Source organism: Osmia lignaria, chromosome 8 (genome assembly GCF_051020975.1).
Source record: "Osmia lignaria lignaria isolate PbOS001 chromosome 8, iyOsmLign1, whole genome shotgun sequence".
Taxonomy (NCBI): Eukaryota; Metazoa; Arthropoda; class Insecta; order Hymenoptera; family Megachilidae; genus Osmia; species Osmia lignaria.
The window spans coordinates 9,947,629-9,966,279 of NC_135039.1; the positions used below are offsets into that span (position 1 = coordinate 9,947,629).

Consider the following 18,651-nt stretch of genomic DNA (forward strand, 5'->3'; position numbering starts at 1 on the left):
ATTCTTAAGGTCCCTGGTTCAAATCCTTGATACCCAACATTTTTTTTTCTTTTTTCTTTAATGATAATTTGTCTCTTTTTGAATAACTGTTACAACTGTGCTATAATCATTGCATTTATTAATAATTAATTTGCACTTTTTATAGAATTTAAGTTAGCTTTTCTATCCAGTGAAATTTACACGCGTTTATTTGTTATTTTTTACAAGTTCAATTTATTTAAAAAGAGTACATTCATTTATACTACCCACCAAATTTATAATTCATATTTACAAGTATTTACAGATAATATGTAGTTATTTACAGTTATGTACAAGTAGTTGTATTTATTTACAATTATTTACAGCTATTTATCTTTACATTTATTTACAATTATTTACAGCTATTTATCTTTACATTTATTTACAATTATATACAATAATGAGGCAATAAGTGCAATAAATTTTGACGGCATCTTTTCTTGCTGTTAAGTTGTCCTCCTCTGATGCATGATAGTTTTCTATTCTTCGTACTAAATGCTTTACTTGCCAGTAGAAGTATACATCGCAGGGTTGGCACAAGGGCGTGCATTTTGGCGGTATTACTTTATATGTACATGTCGGTTGTTCATTCTCATCTTTAAATTGCTCATATAGGGCAGGATTTATTTGACCTACCCAAAAGTCAATAATGCAGAGGAACGGATTCTTCTGCACATACGGTTCAATGACGTCGTTTAAGAATTATTTATCAGCGTCCGTGTGTAATTTACCAGATTTTGTGCATGTGACAACAACCTTTCTTCCATCAGTCTTGTAACCTCTTGTGAAACTTGAGGACCAAATCTTCCACTAACTTCTTGCAAGCAATTATATACTTTCGGAAGAAGTTTGCCTGACACTGTGAATGCGCATTGCGTAGTATACGAATAGCTCATTGTTTGAACACTATGAACATTTACTTCCACTTGTTTTTCACCCTTATAAGACAAGGTACGCTCACTACTTATGAAATACTCTACACCCGTTTGATCGGTGTTAATTACGTAATCTGGATGAAAGTTCTGCACGATTGCGACTGTTTGTACTTCAAACGAGTGAGCAGTATTGAGAAAATTTGTTGCCCAGGATCCGCTATTGTCTCACGAAAACTTTGACCCCTGCGCAGTAGTAAACCGTAAGAGATAGACATGCGCAGTAGATTTTTACAAAGAAAGTAATCAAAGAAAAAGTAGTCGAAGCACCCATAATGATGACGTAATTAGTTTTTATGTATCCTTTAAAAAGTGTCCCTTAATAAGGGTTTTACTGTACTATCATTGTAAGAGTACATATAATATTTTTCTGCCTTGTTTTCGAGCATGCGTACAACGTCTCAGCGTAACTCACGGACATGTTTCTGCGTTATAATATGATGATTCGAGAAAATAAAAATACCCTTTCATAAGAGAGTTATTGAAAAATAATAAATAATTTTCAGCGACATTAGATTTTTCGGAAAATACCTGTTCTGTGAAGAATCTAATCAAATCGTCCCAAATATCAAAAAATCGCTTAATGCAGTGGTGCATCGCCAACCAGCGCGTGTCCGATAGTTTCAGAACTTTCAGCGGGCAGTTCTGATAGCTTTCCTGAAACTGCCGGAAAATTGCAGCTCGTTTAGGGCTGCTATTTATAACAGAAATCACACCCCGAAGCAATTTGAAGCATTCCACTGGAAGTGTAGTGCAAGCAGCACTCGTTGCCAACGCTACCGAATGACATACGCAAGGGAGTGTAATTACATTACTGTTTTTTTCCAGCAATTTAGTTTTAAAAGAAGAATTCCTCCCCGTCATTACAGAAGCATTATCGCAACTAAGGGCCGCGATATTTTGCAGCGGAATTTGCGAAACTATCGGAAAGATTTGAAAATCTTTTCTGCTGAACAATCGCTGGCGTCCAGATGAATTAGTTGCAATAATTCTGTACGCACTACAAAACTACGTGGCTCGACATACCTTACCGCTAAGGTAAGCCATTTATCGTTAGTCGAGTCAGACGTTTCGTCCTCGTGTGTAGAAAATTTCGCGTTACGAATACTATCTACAATGCGTTCGGTTTCCCGAACATAAAATATTATTGATAATTTGTGTACATTTTGTACGACCTACTCGCATTCTCTTTAACACCCCTGGCTCTTTTCCTATATGTTGCATAAGAGCAGGAAAATCTGACGCGATAGATAATACAACATTATGTTCCGCGAAGAATGCGGCATACCTAATTTCCGCGATCTTGTCTTTGTCCTGAAGGGACGACGAAGGAACCTTACTTTGCTTCACTATCTCACATCCTAATTCCTCTGATGCAGAATTTCCTACACTTACACTAACTTCTTGCAAGCAAATAAATACCTTCGGAAGAAGTTTGCCTGACAGTGTCAATGCGTATTGCGCAGTATACGAATGGATCATTTTTTGTACACTATAAACGTTTACTTCCACTTGTTTTTCACCCTTGTAAGACGAGGTACGCCCACTACTTATGAAATATTCTACACCCGTTTGATTGGTGTTAATTACGTAATCTGGATTAAAGTTCTGCACGATTGTACTTGAAACGAGTTAGCAGCATTTGAAACTTCATCCGCAGTTCTAATATCTCTGTCGCTCACATATTTCATCACTTCTCTCTGTCTGGTGCGAGGTTGAGTTTTAAAATTGTGGATCCAACGTGACGATACGTTAAACTCCTTATACGCATCTTCATCCAAGAACTGACGTCCTGCTTCCATGGCCGATTGTTGCAATAATCGAGATGTTACCATTCTGTGTTCCCCTCCCGTGCTTCGACAGACGATTCTGCAGATAATGCAGTTGCATCGTCTTCATGATCCGATTCGTATGTGAAGAGTTCGTCGTCATTAATATTTGTTTCATCTTCGTCTTTGCGATATTCTTTGCTCATATATTCTAATGCATTGTTAATTTGTACAAAATACGAATATAATTTCTGTCCTATTGTTTTGGATTCTTCACTAATGTCTTCTGTGTCTTCTTGTGATGGTAGAATTAAATCCTCATTTTTTAATAAGTTAATGAAAAAGGAAGCTGCACTTGTCACCACTTTTTTTCACACCGTTGTAATGTGTCATGCCTCTGTTCGCTATACTACAGCCATTATTGTCCATACTTACATATGGATGTACGCGGCCAAGAACCCACGGCAGAAGATTATAAATTTATGTACACCAAATTTGTATATAACAGATCAAAACTAAAATTGCAAATAATAATTGTGTATAAGAACAAATAAACGCGTGTAAATATCGAATGCGGTAATGGATAGAAACGATAACTTAAATTCTATAAAAGTTACAGCACATGTAATTAATTATTAATAAATGCAATGATTATAGCACAGTTGTAACAGTTATTCAAAAAGAGACAAATTATCATTTTAAAAAAAAGAAAAAAAAATGTTAGGAACCAAGGATTTGAACCAGGGACCTTAAGATTCTGAATCATGCGTTTTACTGCGGATCTAACCGTTTGTATGTTTTAGTTTGTCATACTTCTCAATGTAAGGAGAAGTTGAATTGTTAATATCTTTAATTAGCTGTCTGCCCCAAAACGGGGTATAGGCATGTTCAGCTCGACGAGCTCTACAAGGTGGCAAAGTTTCATTAATAAGTGAGCGTAACACTTGGGTAGCTCGAAAACAAGGTATAGCTTCACGTCATGATTCATCGACAGCTTTTCGCGGGGCAGTCCATGTATCGAGAAAGCGACAACTTCTCGCTGCCGCAACACTGCTCCCCACTCCAATAAGCGGTCGTTCCGACCGCGACCATCTTCGTTCCTGTGACCATCTTTACATAAAGCAGATCTTCAAGCTAATTCAATCTATGGCCTCTAACCTCGAGCTGTCAGTTTTTTTTATGGTCGTTAACCTCTTCTCTAGTACCTCTGCCTGAAAAGGAGGTAAAACCAAAAGACGAAACGCCTTGACATTCGTCCTTCGTCCCAGGGAGAAACCACTTAAAAACCCTGAGCAAGACACCGGTACACTGAGTTGCATTGAACTTGTCGCAGTGAAGTTGGCTACAAATTCACTAACACATTCACGCCGCGTCGGTGATCCGATGGGCGAGTTGCACGCGGAGGGGGGACTGCCTATGTTAATAAATAGAATACTAGTGTATCGACATTTTGGTCGGTAAGTGACATAGCGATCTTCTTATGACAGTCGCGAAAAATGATAAAGATGCGATAAATCGATTTGTAACGTCACTTCCGTATTGTCTGCTATTTTTGAACGTTGAATAATATTGAAATGCTAGACTTAGATAGTATCAACCAATATAAATGATAATTATGAATGTGTAAATTACAACCACAATTAACATTATAAATTACAACTACAAATAATGTAATACGAAGTTAAATCTCAGAAATTTATTAATGAAATAACATTATAAATTACAACTACAAATAATATAATACGAAGTTAAATAATAGAAATTTATTAGTTGATTGTTTTACAATTTTTTACATTTCTTTTATTGTAGACAGAGATATTGTTTCGCTTTTGGCCTTGAAAAAGGCCGTTTTTATATTGTGGCCTTGAAAAAGGCCGTTGTTTTTAGTTTGAACAGTTATAGCTCTGAAAAGAGCTGGTTTATGATAATTGTGCTTCTTTCCAAAACATAATAAAAACATACATACGCAAAAAAATCTAAGATATTCCTAGTAATCCGTCCAAGCACCGTTTCGATCGATTACTTGATTTAAACGGTTTGAAATCGAATTACCCAGGTTTGCGAAGAATTGTGGCTGGGCTCTTAATGCTTCCCACGCACGCATCGCATGTTCCACAATGCACTCCCTGGTTCTTACAATCCCATGAAATCGGCACATTCGCCACATGTGAGACCATACATTCACAATGATATTCAAATCTGGCGATTTCGCTGGCCATTGTAAAACGTGAATGTCAGGGTGTCTTGCAAACCATGCACGTACGATTGCGGAGGTGTGCACTCCACTGTTATCCTGTACCAGCCTAATTACCGGCATGTTCTCCCGTGAATATATCGCACGGACGGATGGTATTAATACATCCTCCAAAATTGCAATATATTCCGCGGAGTCATGTGCGGCGAAATTTCAACCAGTTCTCCAGGACCATGTGGAGTTACCCACCCCCAAAAGCCGCACGTGATGCGCCCACTCTCCCTTCGTTGAGAAACATATCTTTCGTCAAACCGAGAGGCCCCACGGGGCCTCCAAACACGAAGTGCACAATCCGAGGCCGAAGAAAATACTTTTTCATCGGTGAAGATTGTGCAATCCCATTCAGACTGCGATGTAGATACATGTTGCAATGCAAATCCAACGCGGGTCTCGCGATGCCTTTGCAGCAACTGCACCTTACGTTCCGCCCGGCGGGAGTGGAGACCGGCCTCTCGCAGACGACGATAAATAGTGTGCTTAGGCACTCTTATATTCAAATCTGCGGTAACGTTCACCACAGTCTGAAAAGGATTATCTTCAATCTTACCGACTATCAGTCTATCTTCTTCCTCGGTCGTGTGTCGCTCACGTTTGTTTAGTTGACGACGGTCCGCCAATCCTTCAGCACCATGGATGGAATATCTTAGTATATACCTCTGCACGGTACGAACGGAACACCTGGCTATTCTTGCAATCTCCACATTGCTGTTTCCAGCTTTGTGGAGTGCAATAATAGCACCTCGCTGAATAAACCGTTCGTTCTTCGCGGACAACATTCTAACGCGTCCGTTTTGCAAAAAAGCAATGCACAGGAAAAAGAATCACTTATTTGTTTCCATGATTGACACCACTATTGACGTCAAACATATATCATATGCAGTAACAATCTATATTTTTATATAGATATTGAAACAGTGCTTGGGCGAATTACTAGGAATACCTTATTATTTTTCGCGTATTTTGGTTTTTACTTTTTTTTGGAAAGAAGCACAATTCTCATAAACCAGCTCTTTTCAGAGCTAATAACTGTTCAAATTAAAAACAACGGCCTTTTTCAAGGCCAGAATATAAAAACGGCCTTTTTCAAGGCCAGAATATAAAAACGGCCTTTTTCAAGGCCAAAAGCGAAACAATATCTCTGTCTACAATAAAAGAAATGTAAAAAATTGTAAAACAATCAACTAATAAATTTCTATTATTTAACTTCGTATTATATTATTTGTAGTTGTAATTTATAATGTTAATTGTGGTTGTAATTTACACATTCATAATTATCATTTATATTGGTTGATACTATCTAAGTCTAGCATTTCAATATTATTCAACGTTCAAAAATAGCAGACAATACGGAAGTGACGTTACAAATCGATTTATCGCATCTTTATCATTTTTCGCGACAGTCATAAGACTTACCGACCAAAATGTCGATACACTAGTATTCTATTTATTAACATAGGCAGTCCCCCCTCCGCGTGCACCTCGCCCATCGGCTCACCGACGCGGCGTGAATGTGTTAGTGAAGTTGGGTACAAATTCACTAACGTATTCACGCCGCGTCGGTGAGTGAATGCGTGGCCAACTTCAGTGTACACTGAGTTGCATTGAACTTGGTCACGCATTCGCTCACCGATGAGGCGTGAATGCGTTAGTGAATTTGTAGCCAACTTCATTGCGACAAGTTCAATGCAACTCAGTGTACAATGTGTATTGGTCACCTTAGAATCCGCTCATATTCCATTTCAATTCATCTCTGTTTTCTCCTATCTTCGAGGAGGTCCTGACAGTTGCTCGCCCTTCCTCTTGACTCTTTAAGCCTGCGTACCTTCTTCTTGAGGACTTAGCTGATGAAAAGACTCCAGTGCAACGGGTCTACTTATTTATCCGTTCATTTGTCATTTCGCTAATTGCTACTATTGCGCGAACATTTGATGGCATTTGTTCTAGAAATAAGCTTCGCAGAATTGAATCGTTACACTGACCTGCAGCAAGATGTTTCATTTTTTGCAAGAATACTGATGGCTTCTCATCCCCGAGTTCGTGACCATGTAGTAGCTTCCTAAGCCTTGATTCTGTGGTTTCTGCGAAAACTGTGGTGATTCTGTTCTTAAGGGCTTCGTACTTCCCGTGCTCAGGCGGTGAGACGACTGGTAGAACTGCTTGTTCCAGGTGTATGACTACATATGTATCTGTATTTTGAATCTTCGCTTATGACTCGAGCTACTGAGAAGGCTGCCTCAACTTGTTTGAACAATAAGGAAGGATTTTCCTTCCAAAATGGTGGAAGCTTAACGAGACGAGTCGCTTCGACATTCGCCTCTGGAGGATTTGAAAAAGCAGGATTTGGAAAAGTTTGTGGTTGTTGGTACAGCTGTCGGTTCCTCTGATTCCATTTGGAGTCTTCTTTCATGTACGGGCGAATAAAACATTTCTTATCGGAGAGAATTTAGATTTTCCTTCTTCCTTGTTGTATTTAATAATTGTTGCCGAATGTTTTTCTTTTCAATCACGTCGGGGTCACCAGAATATGGGGTCTTATCCTATATTAAAATTGAATGATTTGTGTTTAAATTATAATAATATATTTGAAATTGATCATATAACGGTTTACATGTCTTAATGGTTTGAGGATTTCCAATTTGTTTTAAACATGACAAATGAAGTCGCGACAGCGTTGCGGATGCGTGCGATCACCTCATCCCTCGTGGTCAGGGGTTGCCGGTATACTGCAGTCTGAAAACACGAAGAAAGAAGCAAACAGCGTAAATAAAGATTTTTAAAGTTAGTGCAAAATGATAATGATACTGAACGTACCTTCAGGTGTCCCCAGAAGAAAAAGTCCAACGGATTCATATCCGGAGACCGTGGGGGCCACGGTACAGAACCGCCGCGGCCAATCCACCTGTCGCGAAAGGTTTGATCTAAGTAAGCCCCATCATGCTGGAAATACATACTCATCCGAACCTCGCAAGGAATTTCTTCCAAGAGATCCGGAAGAGCATGCTCCAGAAAATTTTTGTATGTTGTTCCATCCAATCTAGCGGGTAGAATGTATGGCCCAACAACAAAATCATCGCAAATGCCGGCACATAGATTGACTGACCAGCGGTCTTGTGCTGCATGTGGACGAATCGCAATCGGATTCTCATCGTTCCACATGTGCGAATTGTGGGCATTAATGCACCCCTCCCTTGTAAAAAGGGCTTCATCTGTCCACAAAATGTACCCGCAGAACGACGGATTCCGCTCGATGTTTCCCAACAGCCACCTTGAATATTCCATCCGTTGGACGTAATCTCTGGGGAACAATGTTTGTACGCGTACAAATTTGTACGGGTGCATTCCTTCCAGCTGCAGTTCGCGGTGTACTGTGGTCCGGCTGACACTAAAATTGAAAAAAAAAAAAATACACAATAATTCCATTTTTATTATGAAATGTATTTTCAAATGCACTGAAAATTTTATGTATTTGAAAATTTAAAGTTACCCCACCCGCCTGCTAACTTCTCGCACACTCTGAGTGCCATTCCGGTCGAACTCTGCGACAACTTCTTCCAACCGCGCTGTGGAAGTACGGCGCGATCGGCCCGTTTCACGATGGTTTGGTTGAACCGACCCTGTCCTATGCAGGCGGTTAGCCAACCGGCGGAAGGCTGCCGCACTAGGTGTTAGTTCCCCGGCATGCAACTCGCGGTACCGGGCAGCGACAAAATTTGCATTGCCTTGGCACTCCGTGTATGTAAAGAACATATCGTAATATTCCGCGTTTGTACGTATCATGATGAACGTTTCGTTCACGACTAATTTTGCCAGTCGAAAACGTTTTCAGGGTCCTAGATGGAAGTTCGTTAAGGAAGGGATATTTTTGCAAAAGTATGGGGAAAAAATGATTATTATTGGTGCAATTAATAGCGAGGGTCAGCCAGGTGATTTTGTTTAGTTAACGACAAGCCAGCATCAAAAGTATAGTCAATCACGGAAGTCATAGTACACCGTTTAAAACAAATTACCCCATTTAAAATTCGACAAACTGTAATTTTTTAAAACAGCAAAAGTACATAACTTGGTAAATTAATTTTTATAGATTGTCCAAGAGCCTCAAATCATTTGGTCAAATTTTAAATGAGGTATTCTGTTTTGAACGGTGCATAAAGACCTTCGTATGCTGCTCTTCCAAAGAAATCCCCCTCAAAAATCCCCCTCAAAAAAAAAACGATCTCGCGGTATGTGTGAATGTGCGTGCGCGTGAGAATTCGTTCGGTCTGGTATAAGATCTATTGTTTATTACACAATAATGCATTCATTTGTCGCAAAGTGACCTACTTGGTTACGTGACACCACCCGCTACCGCGACTGACACCACGGTCACCGCAATCGGCCCGGTGAGGGAGGGGTTTTAGTGGGTATTGGGGTGCTGTAGGCACCTTTGAGTCCCACACCACGTACGTAAATGTATTTCCGTTCCGACAAAAAAAAAAAAACATACTGCATTCATTCGTCACTCACAAGGGAACATCAGATACTGATACACTCCGATTTTGATATCAACCCTTTTATCCGAACCGCACTTTCTATATACGTGCTTATAAATCGTAAACAACAAAAGATATAAAAAAATAGTTGAAATGAAAGTTATACCGTTTCTTGAGGTCTATAAAACTGCGTAAAATTTTTCAAAACGGAGGGGGAGGGGAAATTCAATTTTGCAAAAAGGATGATTTAAAAAAAAACTTACATGCAGCTTTATAGACCTTAAAAAACGGTATAACTTTTATTTCAACTATTTTTTTATATCTTTTGTTGTTTACGATTTATAAGCACGTATATAGAAAAGGCGATTCGGATAAAAGGGTTGATATCTCCCTCAAAGTGAAAAACGGGCACCAACGAATTACAATTATCTTCATAAACAGGTCTAATAAATATTTATGCAAAGTTTCATCAAAATCGGAGTGTATCAGTCCCCGATGTTCCCTTGTCAGTGTACTATCTACTTGTACATATTGAGTACTAAGGTCTCCGTTACTCGTGTACTCGAGCGAACTGTACTCTGAAAAAGATTGATAAAAAATTGGAATTTGTTCAAATTAAATGCAAATAGTTAGCAGAATTCATCTTAGTTTGGGGATACAGATAGTTACCTGTACTGAATGTTTCAATCGTACGAGTTCCATTATATACGTCATTTTCATATTTATTCATTGAAATATAACCAATATATATAAACAATAATTGGCCGCCCGTCGACCGCCGCCAACTTGGGCCTCTCCTTTCTCCGCGGCGTCTGCATCGTCGATTACCATAACAGCCATCCCAGTCATGTGGTATTGAATTTTTTTATTATCTGAAATATAACAATGAATGTTTTATAAGAAGAAAAAGCAATCATGGAAATTCAGTGGCTACTGTTGTAGACATAATTTCCATGTTACGAAAACTAATTCTGCCACATTTATTACATGGAAGAATCAACGGTTTTACTTATTTGCGACGTCGACGGCGGCGGATTCTCCTTTCCCATCTCTTTTTCCTTGGACCTGTTTCGCCTGTTTCTTCTATCCTCTTTCTTTTTCATTTCCTCTTTCTTCCTCTTCTTCCTTGTCCATCTGTGAAGAAAGTAATTTATGCATAGATAACATAATATTAATTATGTAAGATTATGCTTGCCGATTATACGTAATCAGGCAGCATATTTGAAGTCCATTTGTCCTAGTAACGCTTTCTTGAATATACCTATATATAATTTTTTAATTTTTTTTCGAGAAGAGGAAAATGCTGTGTTTAATTTCTCAACGACAGAAATGTTCCTGCAAAGATGATGGGCATACCCCTATTGTAACGACTATCTATTAACTCCGGTAACATGCGCAATAAATAAAATTGAATTAATTTTGGCTCCATATTGTTTTACCAAAAGTTATCGTCTCTATCGATTCTTATGTACTTTAACCCTTTTCGGGTCCAGATACAAAATAAGCAATATTTTCTACCCGTAACATGTAATTGTCCTTGTACCTGGTAGTAATAATAGTGGTTCTTGTTCAATACATTTCCTTCTGCATCTGTAAATATAATTGCAACACTTTTGATTGCCTCCTCCGACAATAAATTCTCCGCCGTTTTCGGACATTTGATTTCCACAATGCCCTCTTCCTCTATAAGTCCATCTGGCGAAGCTCCTAAGAACGGGATGGCACTATCAATAAATAATCCACATTCTTTAATTTCAACACTAATGTACACACTTAGTTCTTCACGTGCGAATTTTTCGCATTCCTGTCCATATTGTACTGCAGGTGCACTAATTAGTCGTGGATACACAAACGACTTCACTGAATTTCCACAGAGCGTGCCAATTCGACGACGACGTATTCGTCCAAAATTAGAGGCCGCCAATAATTTAGATTCTAGCCTTACACAGCTACCGGGGTCCGGGCTGAACGAAAACAGTGAATACCACTAGTGTGTGATTTTAAAAAAGTATACATAGACCGTGTCTAAATACACTGGACCGCGTGGAGCAAGGATTTGCCTCGTGGTCCGGGTTTGTCCACTCAAGGGAGCAAGATCGGAGCCAAGCAAGGGTTCTGTCCGTGGGATGTCCACTCAAGGGAGCGTCTTAGGAGCAGAGACCCGTCTTGTCCATAAAACGATAGGCCCGTGGCCCTTTTGATCTTCGCGGGAGGTCTTGGGCCAGCGTGTGTGGTAGGGTAGGAGTGTGTTCTGCGCATGCGCACTAGGGTGGTCAAGTAGCGGGAGTGCACGCACGTAAGGTGATGAGGGCGCTAGTCTGGTGACCGCTCGGTACACTACCTCCCCTACGCAGTGCGCTACAAGATTTATAATTCAACCATCTCGGATTTTTCGCTTGACCGATGGTTTCTTTTTCAATGGTATCTCGTCTATTTTTGCCAATTTTGACAATCTTCGTGTTCACCAAAAACGTGGCTAGGAACATTGTGTATGTCGGCATACAAATTCTTAATTTTCTCAGCCGTTGTTACTTGCTGACTGTATCTGAACTCTGCCGCTTTTACTATCTCCGCACGCATTCGCCGAATGCTGCTTTCAACGATTCTTTTCCATGGACCAGGTGTTGTCATCTTTACAACTTCTTTCATTTTTCTGCAAAAGTATCGCAACAAATGATTAGTGCATTCAATTTTTTTTACATGAATCTGCGTTTTATACGGATCCCCGCACCTATAATTTCTTTATAAACGCTGCTGTCCCCATCAGCAATCAGTGTTGAATAAATAAGCCAACGTTTTTCTACATTGGTCTTGAACCCTTCGACTATAGCGTCACTTTCCATAGCCGTTGATGCTTGCGCTCCAGTTTTTGAAACAGGTGTACTTTCGTGGCTCTTCTTTCTTTTTCGCAGCACATCGACAAATCCTACACACCTTGTTTCTCACACCGATAAATAAAACTTTCTTCGTATCGTATCCAATTATAACGCCGACTCCAGACGCGGAATCGTACGTTCCAGTCCGGTCCGATCTGAGCAAGACAATTGTGCCTTCCTTGACTGCATGTGCACCGCTAGACCACTTGTTTCTGGTTGTCAGCTCGTTCAGATATTCTCGGTGCCATCTCGTCCAGAAGTGTTGTTTCACCTTCTGGACGTGCTGCCAACTAGATAGCCGATTTGTTACATATATAATAACTATTGTAACTCCTATTCTTTAGCGCCACCCTACAAGGAATGTACCGGTCGCTATGAAATCTTTCACATCTAATCGGAGATATTTTCGCGATGATCCCAATTGTAAAAATTTGTGGAATTTGTTATTGTAAATAACTATTGTTATAGCAACAGACCTATTCGCTGGTGGTAGTCTGCAAGGAATAAACCAATTGCGATGAAACCGTTTGTAACGGGCCATGTGTTTAACGTGGGCATTTTATAAAACGACCGGGCATTGTGCAAAATGTCCGTAACAAGTTTCGGTCAATCTATAAAATGTCCGATCATTATACAGAATACCTAGAGGGTGGTGGTCAATGTATCGAAACGCTCTTGTTGCATAGATGTGATAGGTTAGATTAGGCTTTAACGTTAACCATCTACAGCCTGATATTACTATCTATCAATAGAATAATCACACGTAACACTATCTCACTCTTCTGAACTTGAAGGTTTAACGATTGCCTACAACGACGTTCTGCTACTATTCAGCGGTCAATGGACGGTTGCACACTCAGGTCTCCTTTTCCATCGGCTTTAACGTTAACTAAATTTAATAAATGATAATTACGAAAAGCTTGCGTTCGTTTCTCGCCGCTCCTTCCAAAAGCGATGTATTCTTGTCTTCTCCTGAAGATGAAGATTCCTGTTCGCCCAAATTCGTTATCCAGGGTCAGCAAGGGTCCTCGATGTCCAGGGTCAGCAAAGGTCCTCGATGTTCTGTTCAGCAATGGTCCTTAACGTCCAGGGTCAGCGTCAGCGGGCAGTGCATGTGATTCTGAGGAATAACTTGCACGACCACCGGAATCACCATTCTCCGGTATTCACCTTCACCTCTTGGGAAAACGTGCAAAAAACCAAGAGAGAGAGGTTGCACTTTTAATTGGAATGATGTCTCCTACCCTCAAGTGAGCCGGCGAAATCAAGGGAAACGTATTTGACTTTCCCATAAATTTTTTAATATACCACCGCTGTCACCAATTTTGTTGCGAGATTCTTCGTAATTCTAGGGATTTTTAAAATCCAAGGAACGTGGGTAAGCCGCCCGTGGAGCGCTAAAGCACTCTGCTCACGTGAATTATTTTAAAGAAAAGAAAACTAATTTTTAACTATTTAAAATGAACTGAACTTTTAATAACGATTAACTTTAACTTTAATGTATTGGAACAAGAACAATAAATTGAATTGAAAACAAATGTTTTACACGAGTACTTCTCAAAGAACAAAGGACAAAATATTAAGGACAGCGATTCCGCAAGGTTCCCCTATATATACAGCTCCTGATCACTAAGTAAATCATCGTTAGCAACGCTCATTAATTCTATCCATGACTAACATTTGATAACGAAAAACTGATTCTCTTCTACTGATCGAGCTGTATAATAAGGAGTCCTTTATAACAAAATACGGCTGTAGTTCCGAATAGCCCCGGAGGCCGATCGTCATGGGCTTTGGAGGGGGGAGAGGGGCGAGGGAGAAAACCCCAAATATAAAACCGTATCCACGTCAGACCAGTAGTTCCGGAGATATTAATTAAAAACTTTCGCAGAATACATAGAATTTTGCCTATACAGACGTAACTAACACAACCATCCCCGCTGTAGAAACCGTGGTCGTCAAGCGTCAAGCAGCCGATGGCACAGTAGGGGGTCTCGACCTGGGTATCTACAGGGTGTCGTATATGTATAAAGCGCATTTTTTTTAAACTGTGGTTCACGTTTACATTAATCTCGTCGTTTTACTCGTTTTGATATGCTGAATCAACTGAATGAGACACTCTATAGATACTCAGGTCGAGACCCCCTACTGTGTCATCAGCTACTTGACACTCGACGACCACGATTTCTACAGCGGGGATGGTTGTATTAGTCATGTCTGTATAGGCAGAATTCTATGTATTCTGCGAAAGTTTTTAATTAATAACTCCGAAACTACTGGTCTGAGGTGGATACCGTATGATATTTGGGGTCTCCCCCCCCCCCCTCCAAAGGGGGACCCCCCCCTCCGCCGGGGCTATTCGGAACTATACCCAAAAATATAAAATGAAAATACAAATTCAATCCGTAAAATTATAAATTAGTAAAGGGTCTGTTTTATAAAAAAGTGAACACGGTACTGATCCCCACCACCATTGGAGTGGTTTCAGCATCAACGACAAAAGACAACCAAAATCCAACATGTCAGAAGACAAGGTGCGTATAATCGGCAAGTACAATATTATATCATTAATATTACGTTATTTATACATAAACTGCTTTCTTTATAGATGGAAATAGACGAGCAACAAAAGAAAAACCAACAAGAAGAAAAAGAAAAGGAGAAAGACGAAGAAGAAGAAACAGAAAAAAAAGAAGATAAACGAGAGGAAAAGCTATCGACGTCGCAAGTAAGTAAAAACGTTGATTTTTCTATGTAATAAATGTGACACAATTATATTAAAATTCGTTATTATACGCCATCTGCGAGAGACACTTGATTTCGTAGATTCGATTTTTCTTCTCGATAATTGCATAAATGAAATTTTCGCGGGTACAGCACACACGGGTAGACTTCGCTACAGATCGGTCTGGTCCGTTTGAACGCTAATAAACACCATACCACAGTATAGGAAAGAACAATAGGCTCACTCCGTGTCGGCACCTTTGATCTCATGACCAATAGATTGCTATATTGCTGGTTGTGCGCGGGCTCTAATTTGAAAAGCACTCGGTACAATCAAAAAGAGATTTCGTAATAGAATACTATAAAAAGACTATTAAATATCTACATTTAATTAAAATACACATTTTATTGAAATCTCTGTACAATACAATTATTATATACAACAATTATTCAATTAATAAAGTCCTAATAAATTATATAGAAATGTATAAGGTATACAGCATATCTTAGAAATTAATAAGCAACCCATAAAGTGGTAATATTTTGATAAAAGAGTGATGATAATAATAATAATGTCTATATCTAAAATGTACAAGAAACGTTGGATAAATATCATTTGACAGATATAAAATATAGAGTGTTCCAGAACACCTGTTACTGCTGTCACTGCTTGCACTTTGGCACCCTTTGAAGGAACAACGGTATCCACCTCTTTCACTCATATTTTATATCTCTGTATAAAATTTACTGAATTTTATCGCAACAGGAATGTTTTAGAAGTAACAGAGGTTAAAATGCAAGAAACTATTATCATATATATTCACAGCCGCCATATTGTTGGTTGTGCGATTCGGTCATGCGCGAACGACAATTATTGGTACGCTTTTTGGCAAAGTGATCCTACTGTTCTTTCCTATACTGTGACCATACGTTGAGATAAATGGTATTTTCGAAACTGTCAGATTGAGACAGATGCTGTTGTAAACAAACAACATGGCTGCCGAATGCTGCGTTCGGCTGTATTTTAGCAAGTATTGAGCGATTTAATGGTTTTTTCACCGATAACACACCAGACCATTCTTCCTTGAATTAGCACAATATCACTGAAATTCGATTTTTCACAATTTATCACTTCGGGAAGATGCAAAACGTAATCTACGATTTGCACGCTTCAGACGTAAGAATAGTTCACTGATTCTCCGTCAGAGGCATTTATGGTATATTTGACCACGTTATCATCAGGGTCGATAGAAACACAAATCAGTCGATAAATGTAAATTATAATTTGACACCACAAACGGCTACGACCATGCGGCAGCGAGGTTTCTCGGAAGAGTCAGATTTTTTGGGAACAATCCACAAGGGGGCTGAACTTTTCTTCAGGGGCCCAAAAATTATGGCCTTTTTTTTATCTTCTTGAAGTATTTAACGAGTAGAATCTAAAAATCCTAGTTTTAAGGCGCGGAATCCATCGGTTCAAAAGTTATGCGTGTGTAAAACTGAACGTTTTTAGCGTATTTTACATGTTACTTCGACGCCATATTGACTTGTAGCCTGGTATCGTCCAATGAGTGGAGTCGCCGTCGGTAAAACAGAATTATGTACATAAGCGGCGGTCTAAACCCAGTATACCTAAGGTTAGTTTTTTTTTTTATAGACAATATCCCCTCGGATTTGATAGGAACTGATAGTACTCACACCCAACGAATAGAGTCCAACTGGTGGTCGGCAAAGGATTGGATGTGGGGAATAACCTGTCAAATACGCTAAAAATGCTCACTTTTACACACGTGTAACTTCTGAACCGATAGATTCCGCGCCTTAAAACTAGGATTTTTAGATTCTACTCGTTAAATACTTCAAAAAGATAGAAAAAAAAGGCCATAATTTTTGGGCCCCTGAGGTAAAGTTTACCCCATGGATTTCCTGTCCGAGACGAACGGGGAGCAGGGATCTAGAGTCGAACTCCTCCAAATCAACAGAAGGCACGGTGAGGGTGACGGAGTTGAACGTAGTATTTATGGCATATAACTTAACCAAACCATTTTACTGGCTGCCTAAAACCTCGCCCACAAAGATACCTGGTCCTGCATCGATTCGCCTGATATAATCCGACTCTTTCGTGCTATTTGTTGGAATGGTAATCAAAACCTTTGTTCGAGGAGGCAAGTTATGGGATGTAAAATCGGTTAACTGCTTTTCCTGCTCTAATTGCATGATAACTGGAAAATGCTCTCTAAATTTAAGGGTCACCTTTTGTTTTTTTAGAAACGGCACCCCCAAAGTTCCGGCTTCTTTTATTGAGAAATCATCATCTACCAACTAGAAATGAATGGGAATATCATGGATGATGGTGCTACCTCGCGTTGCGTCGGAATTATCCTGGAACCAATACTGGTAAGGTGGTAAATTGTTTCCATATTAATCAACACTCTCGAAGCTAACTGTTTTCGTTTTTTAGATTTAACTGTGACCCGGTATCTATAAGAAAATTGTCGATTCCCTGACGAAGACTGCCGTATCGAAGTGAAATGACAGGTGATAATGTGAAGCTATTTATGCCGGGCGTGTAGCAGACGCGGTGGAGTTGGCGCTGGTGAAATTCAGGGTTCGTTCCGCGTTGCGCCCGTTCGCGGAGCGTCCTTCAAATTTAAAAGATTAAATTGGCTTGCAGTGAATTTAGTACCGGACGGTTGCGACTTTTCCCAACCACGATCAGGATTCCTTTTATAACACCGAGTTTCTAAATGACCCGTTCTTCCACAAAATTTGCATCTATACTTGCCGTCACTAGAGTCCATAACTGCGAAAAGACGAGTTTTCGTCCTTTCGTGCGCATGTTCGGCCTGATTGGCGATACTCCCAAACGAAGTGGAAACCGATTAGCGGAGAGCTCGCTGAGTTCCCCCACCATCTTCCAACCTGCGCGGCTTAGTTATGGACTCTGGTGACGGCAAGGTAGTTGAATAACGTTCCTATCTCCAAGGCTTGCGGCCTCTCTTAGCAGGACAGTTCGCGGATATGTGACCGATTTTATTACAATTAAAACATCTAAGCTGATTTGTATTTACTGTATAAATACCCGGTTTATCATCGGTGATATCAATGTTTCCAATTTCGTTCGTGCTTTTAGCCTGATTCTCTAATTTCGAAGGTAACTTAATAGCAGTACCCAAATCTTTTGAGAGCACTCAATTTTCAACGTGTGTTGCGTGCCCGTGGAGCGCGAAGCGCTTTGCACATGAGGTGCCTAATTTTTAAAACATAATTGTAAAACTTGAAATAAGATTAACTGTTTAAATTCAATAATAACTTTTAATTAACAATAAAGAACTTGAACGAAAATTAAATTTGACTTGAAATGCTTTCACAATCTATTCTTCGTGACGGCGTTTGGACAAAGGGGAGAGATTCTTCAAGGGCCACTGGTATGTATAGCTCTTCATTGCCATGTAAATAGCCGTTAGCAACTCCAATGTAATTTATTTTTGTAATTAACATTAATTAAGGAACAATTTGATTGTTAACGAGCTTAATAATCAGTAGTCCTTGATAACAAAAACTGATTACATCCTGAAGTTTAAATGTTCGAAACATCTTCAGAGGCTA

The 18,651-nt window shown here is 39.6% G+C and overlaps 1 protein-coding gene across 3 annotated transcripts in view; it reads left to right on the forward strand.

Annotated features, from left to right (window-relative positions):
- The window catches only part of LOC117608864 (uncharacterized), a 57,971-nt gene that overhangs the window by 33,206 nt on the left and 6,114 nt on the right, over positions 1 to 18,651 (forward strand). Inside the window, exons 1-4 of one of the 3 annotated variants that reach the window (XM_034334574.2) lie at positions 14,629 to 14,852; positions 14,927 to 15,046; positions 17,311 to 17,439; positions 17,504 to 18,537. The exons of 1 other annotated variant lie outside the window; for it this stretch is intronic. In XM_034334574.2, coding sequence (XP_034190465.1) covers positions 14,838 to 14,852; positions 14,927 to 15,046; positions 17,311 to 17,346 — 171 coding nt within the window. In that variant the 5' untranslated portion in view covers positions 14,629 to 14,837 and the 3' untranslated portion in view covers positions 17,347 to 17,439; positions 17,504 to 18,537. Of the gene's footprint in view, positions 1 to 14,628; positions 14,853 to 14,926; positions 15,047 to 17,310; positions 17,440 to 17,503; positions 18,538 to 18,651 lie in introns of those variants that run through there. One more of the 3 variants, XM_034334573.2, reaches the window with a different exon arrangement.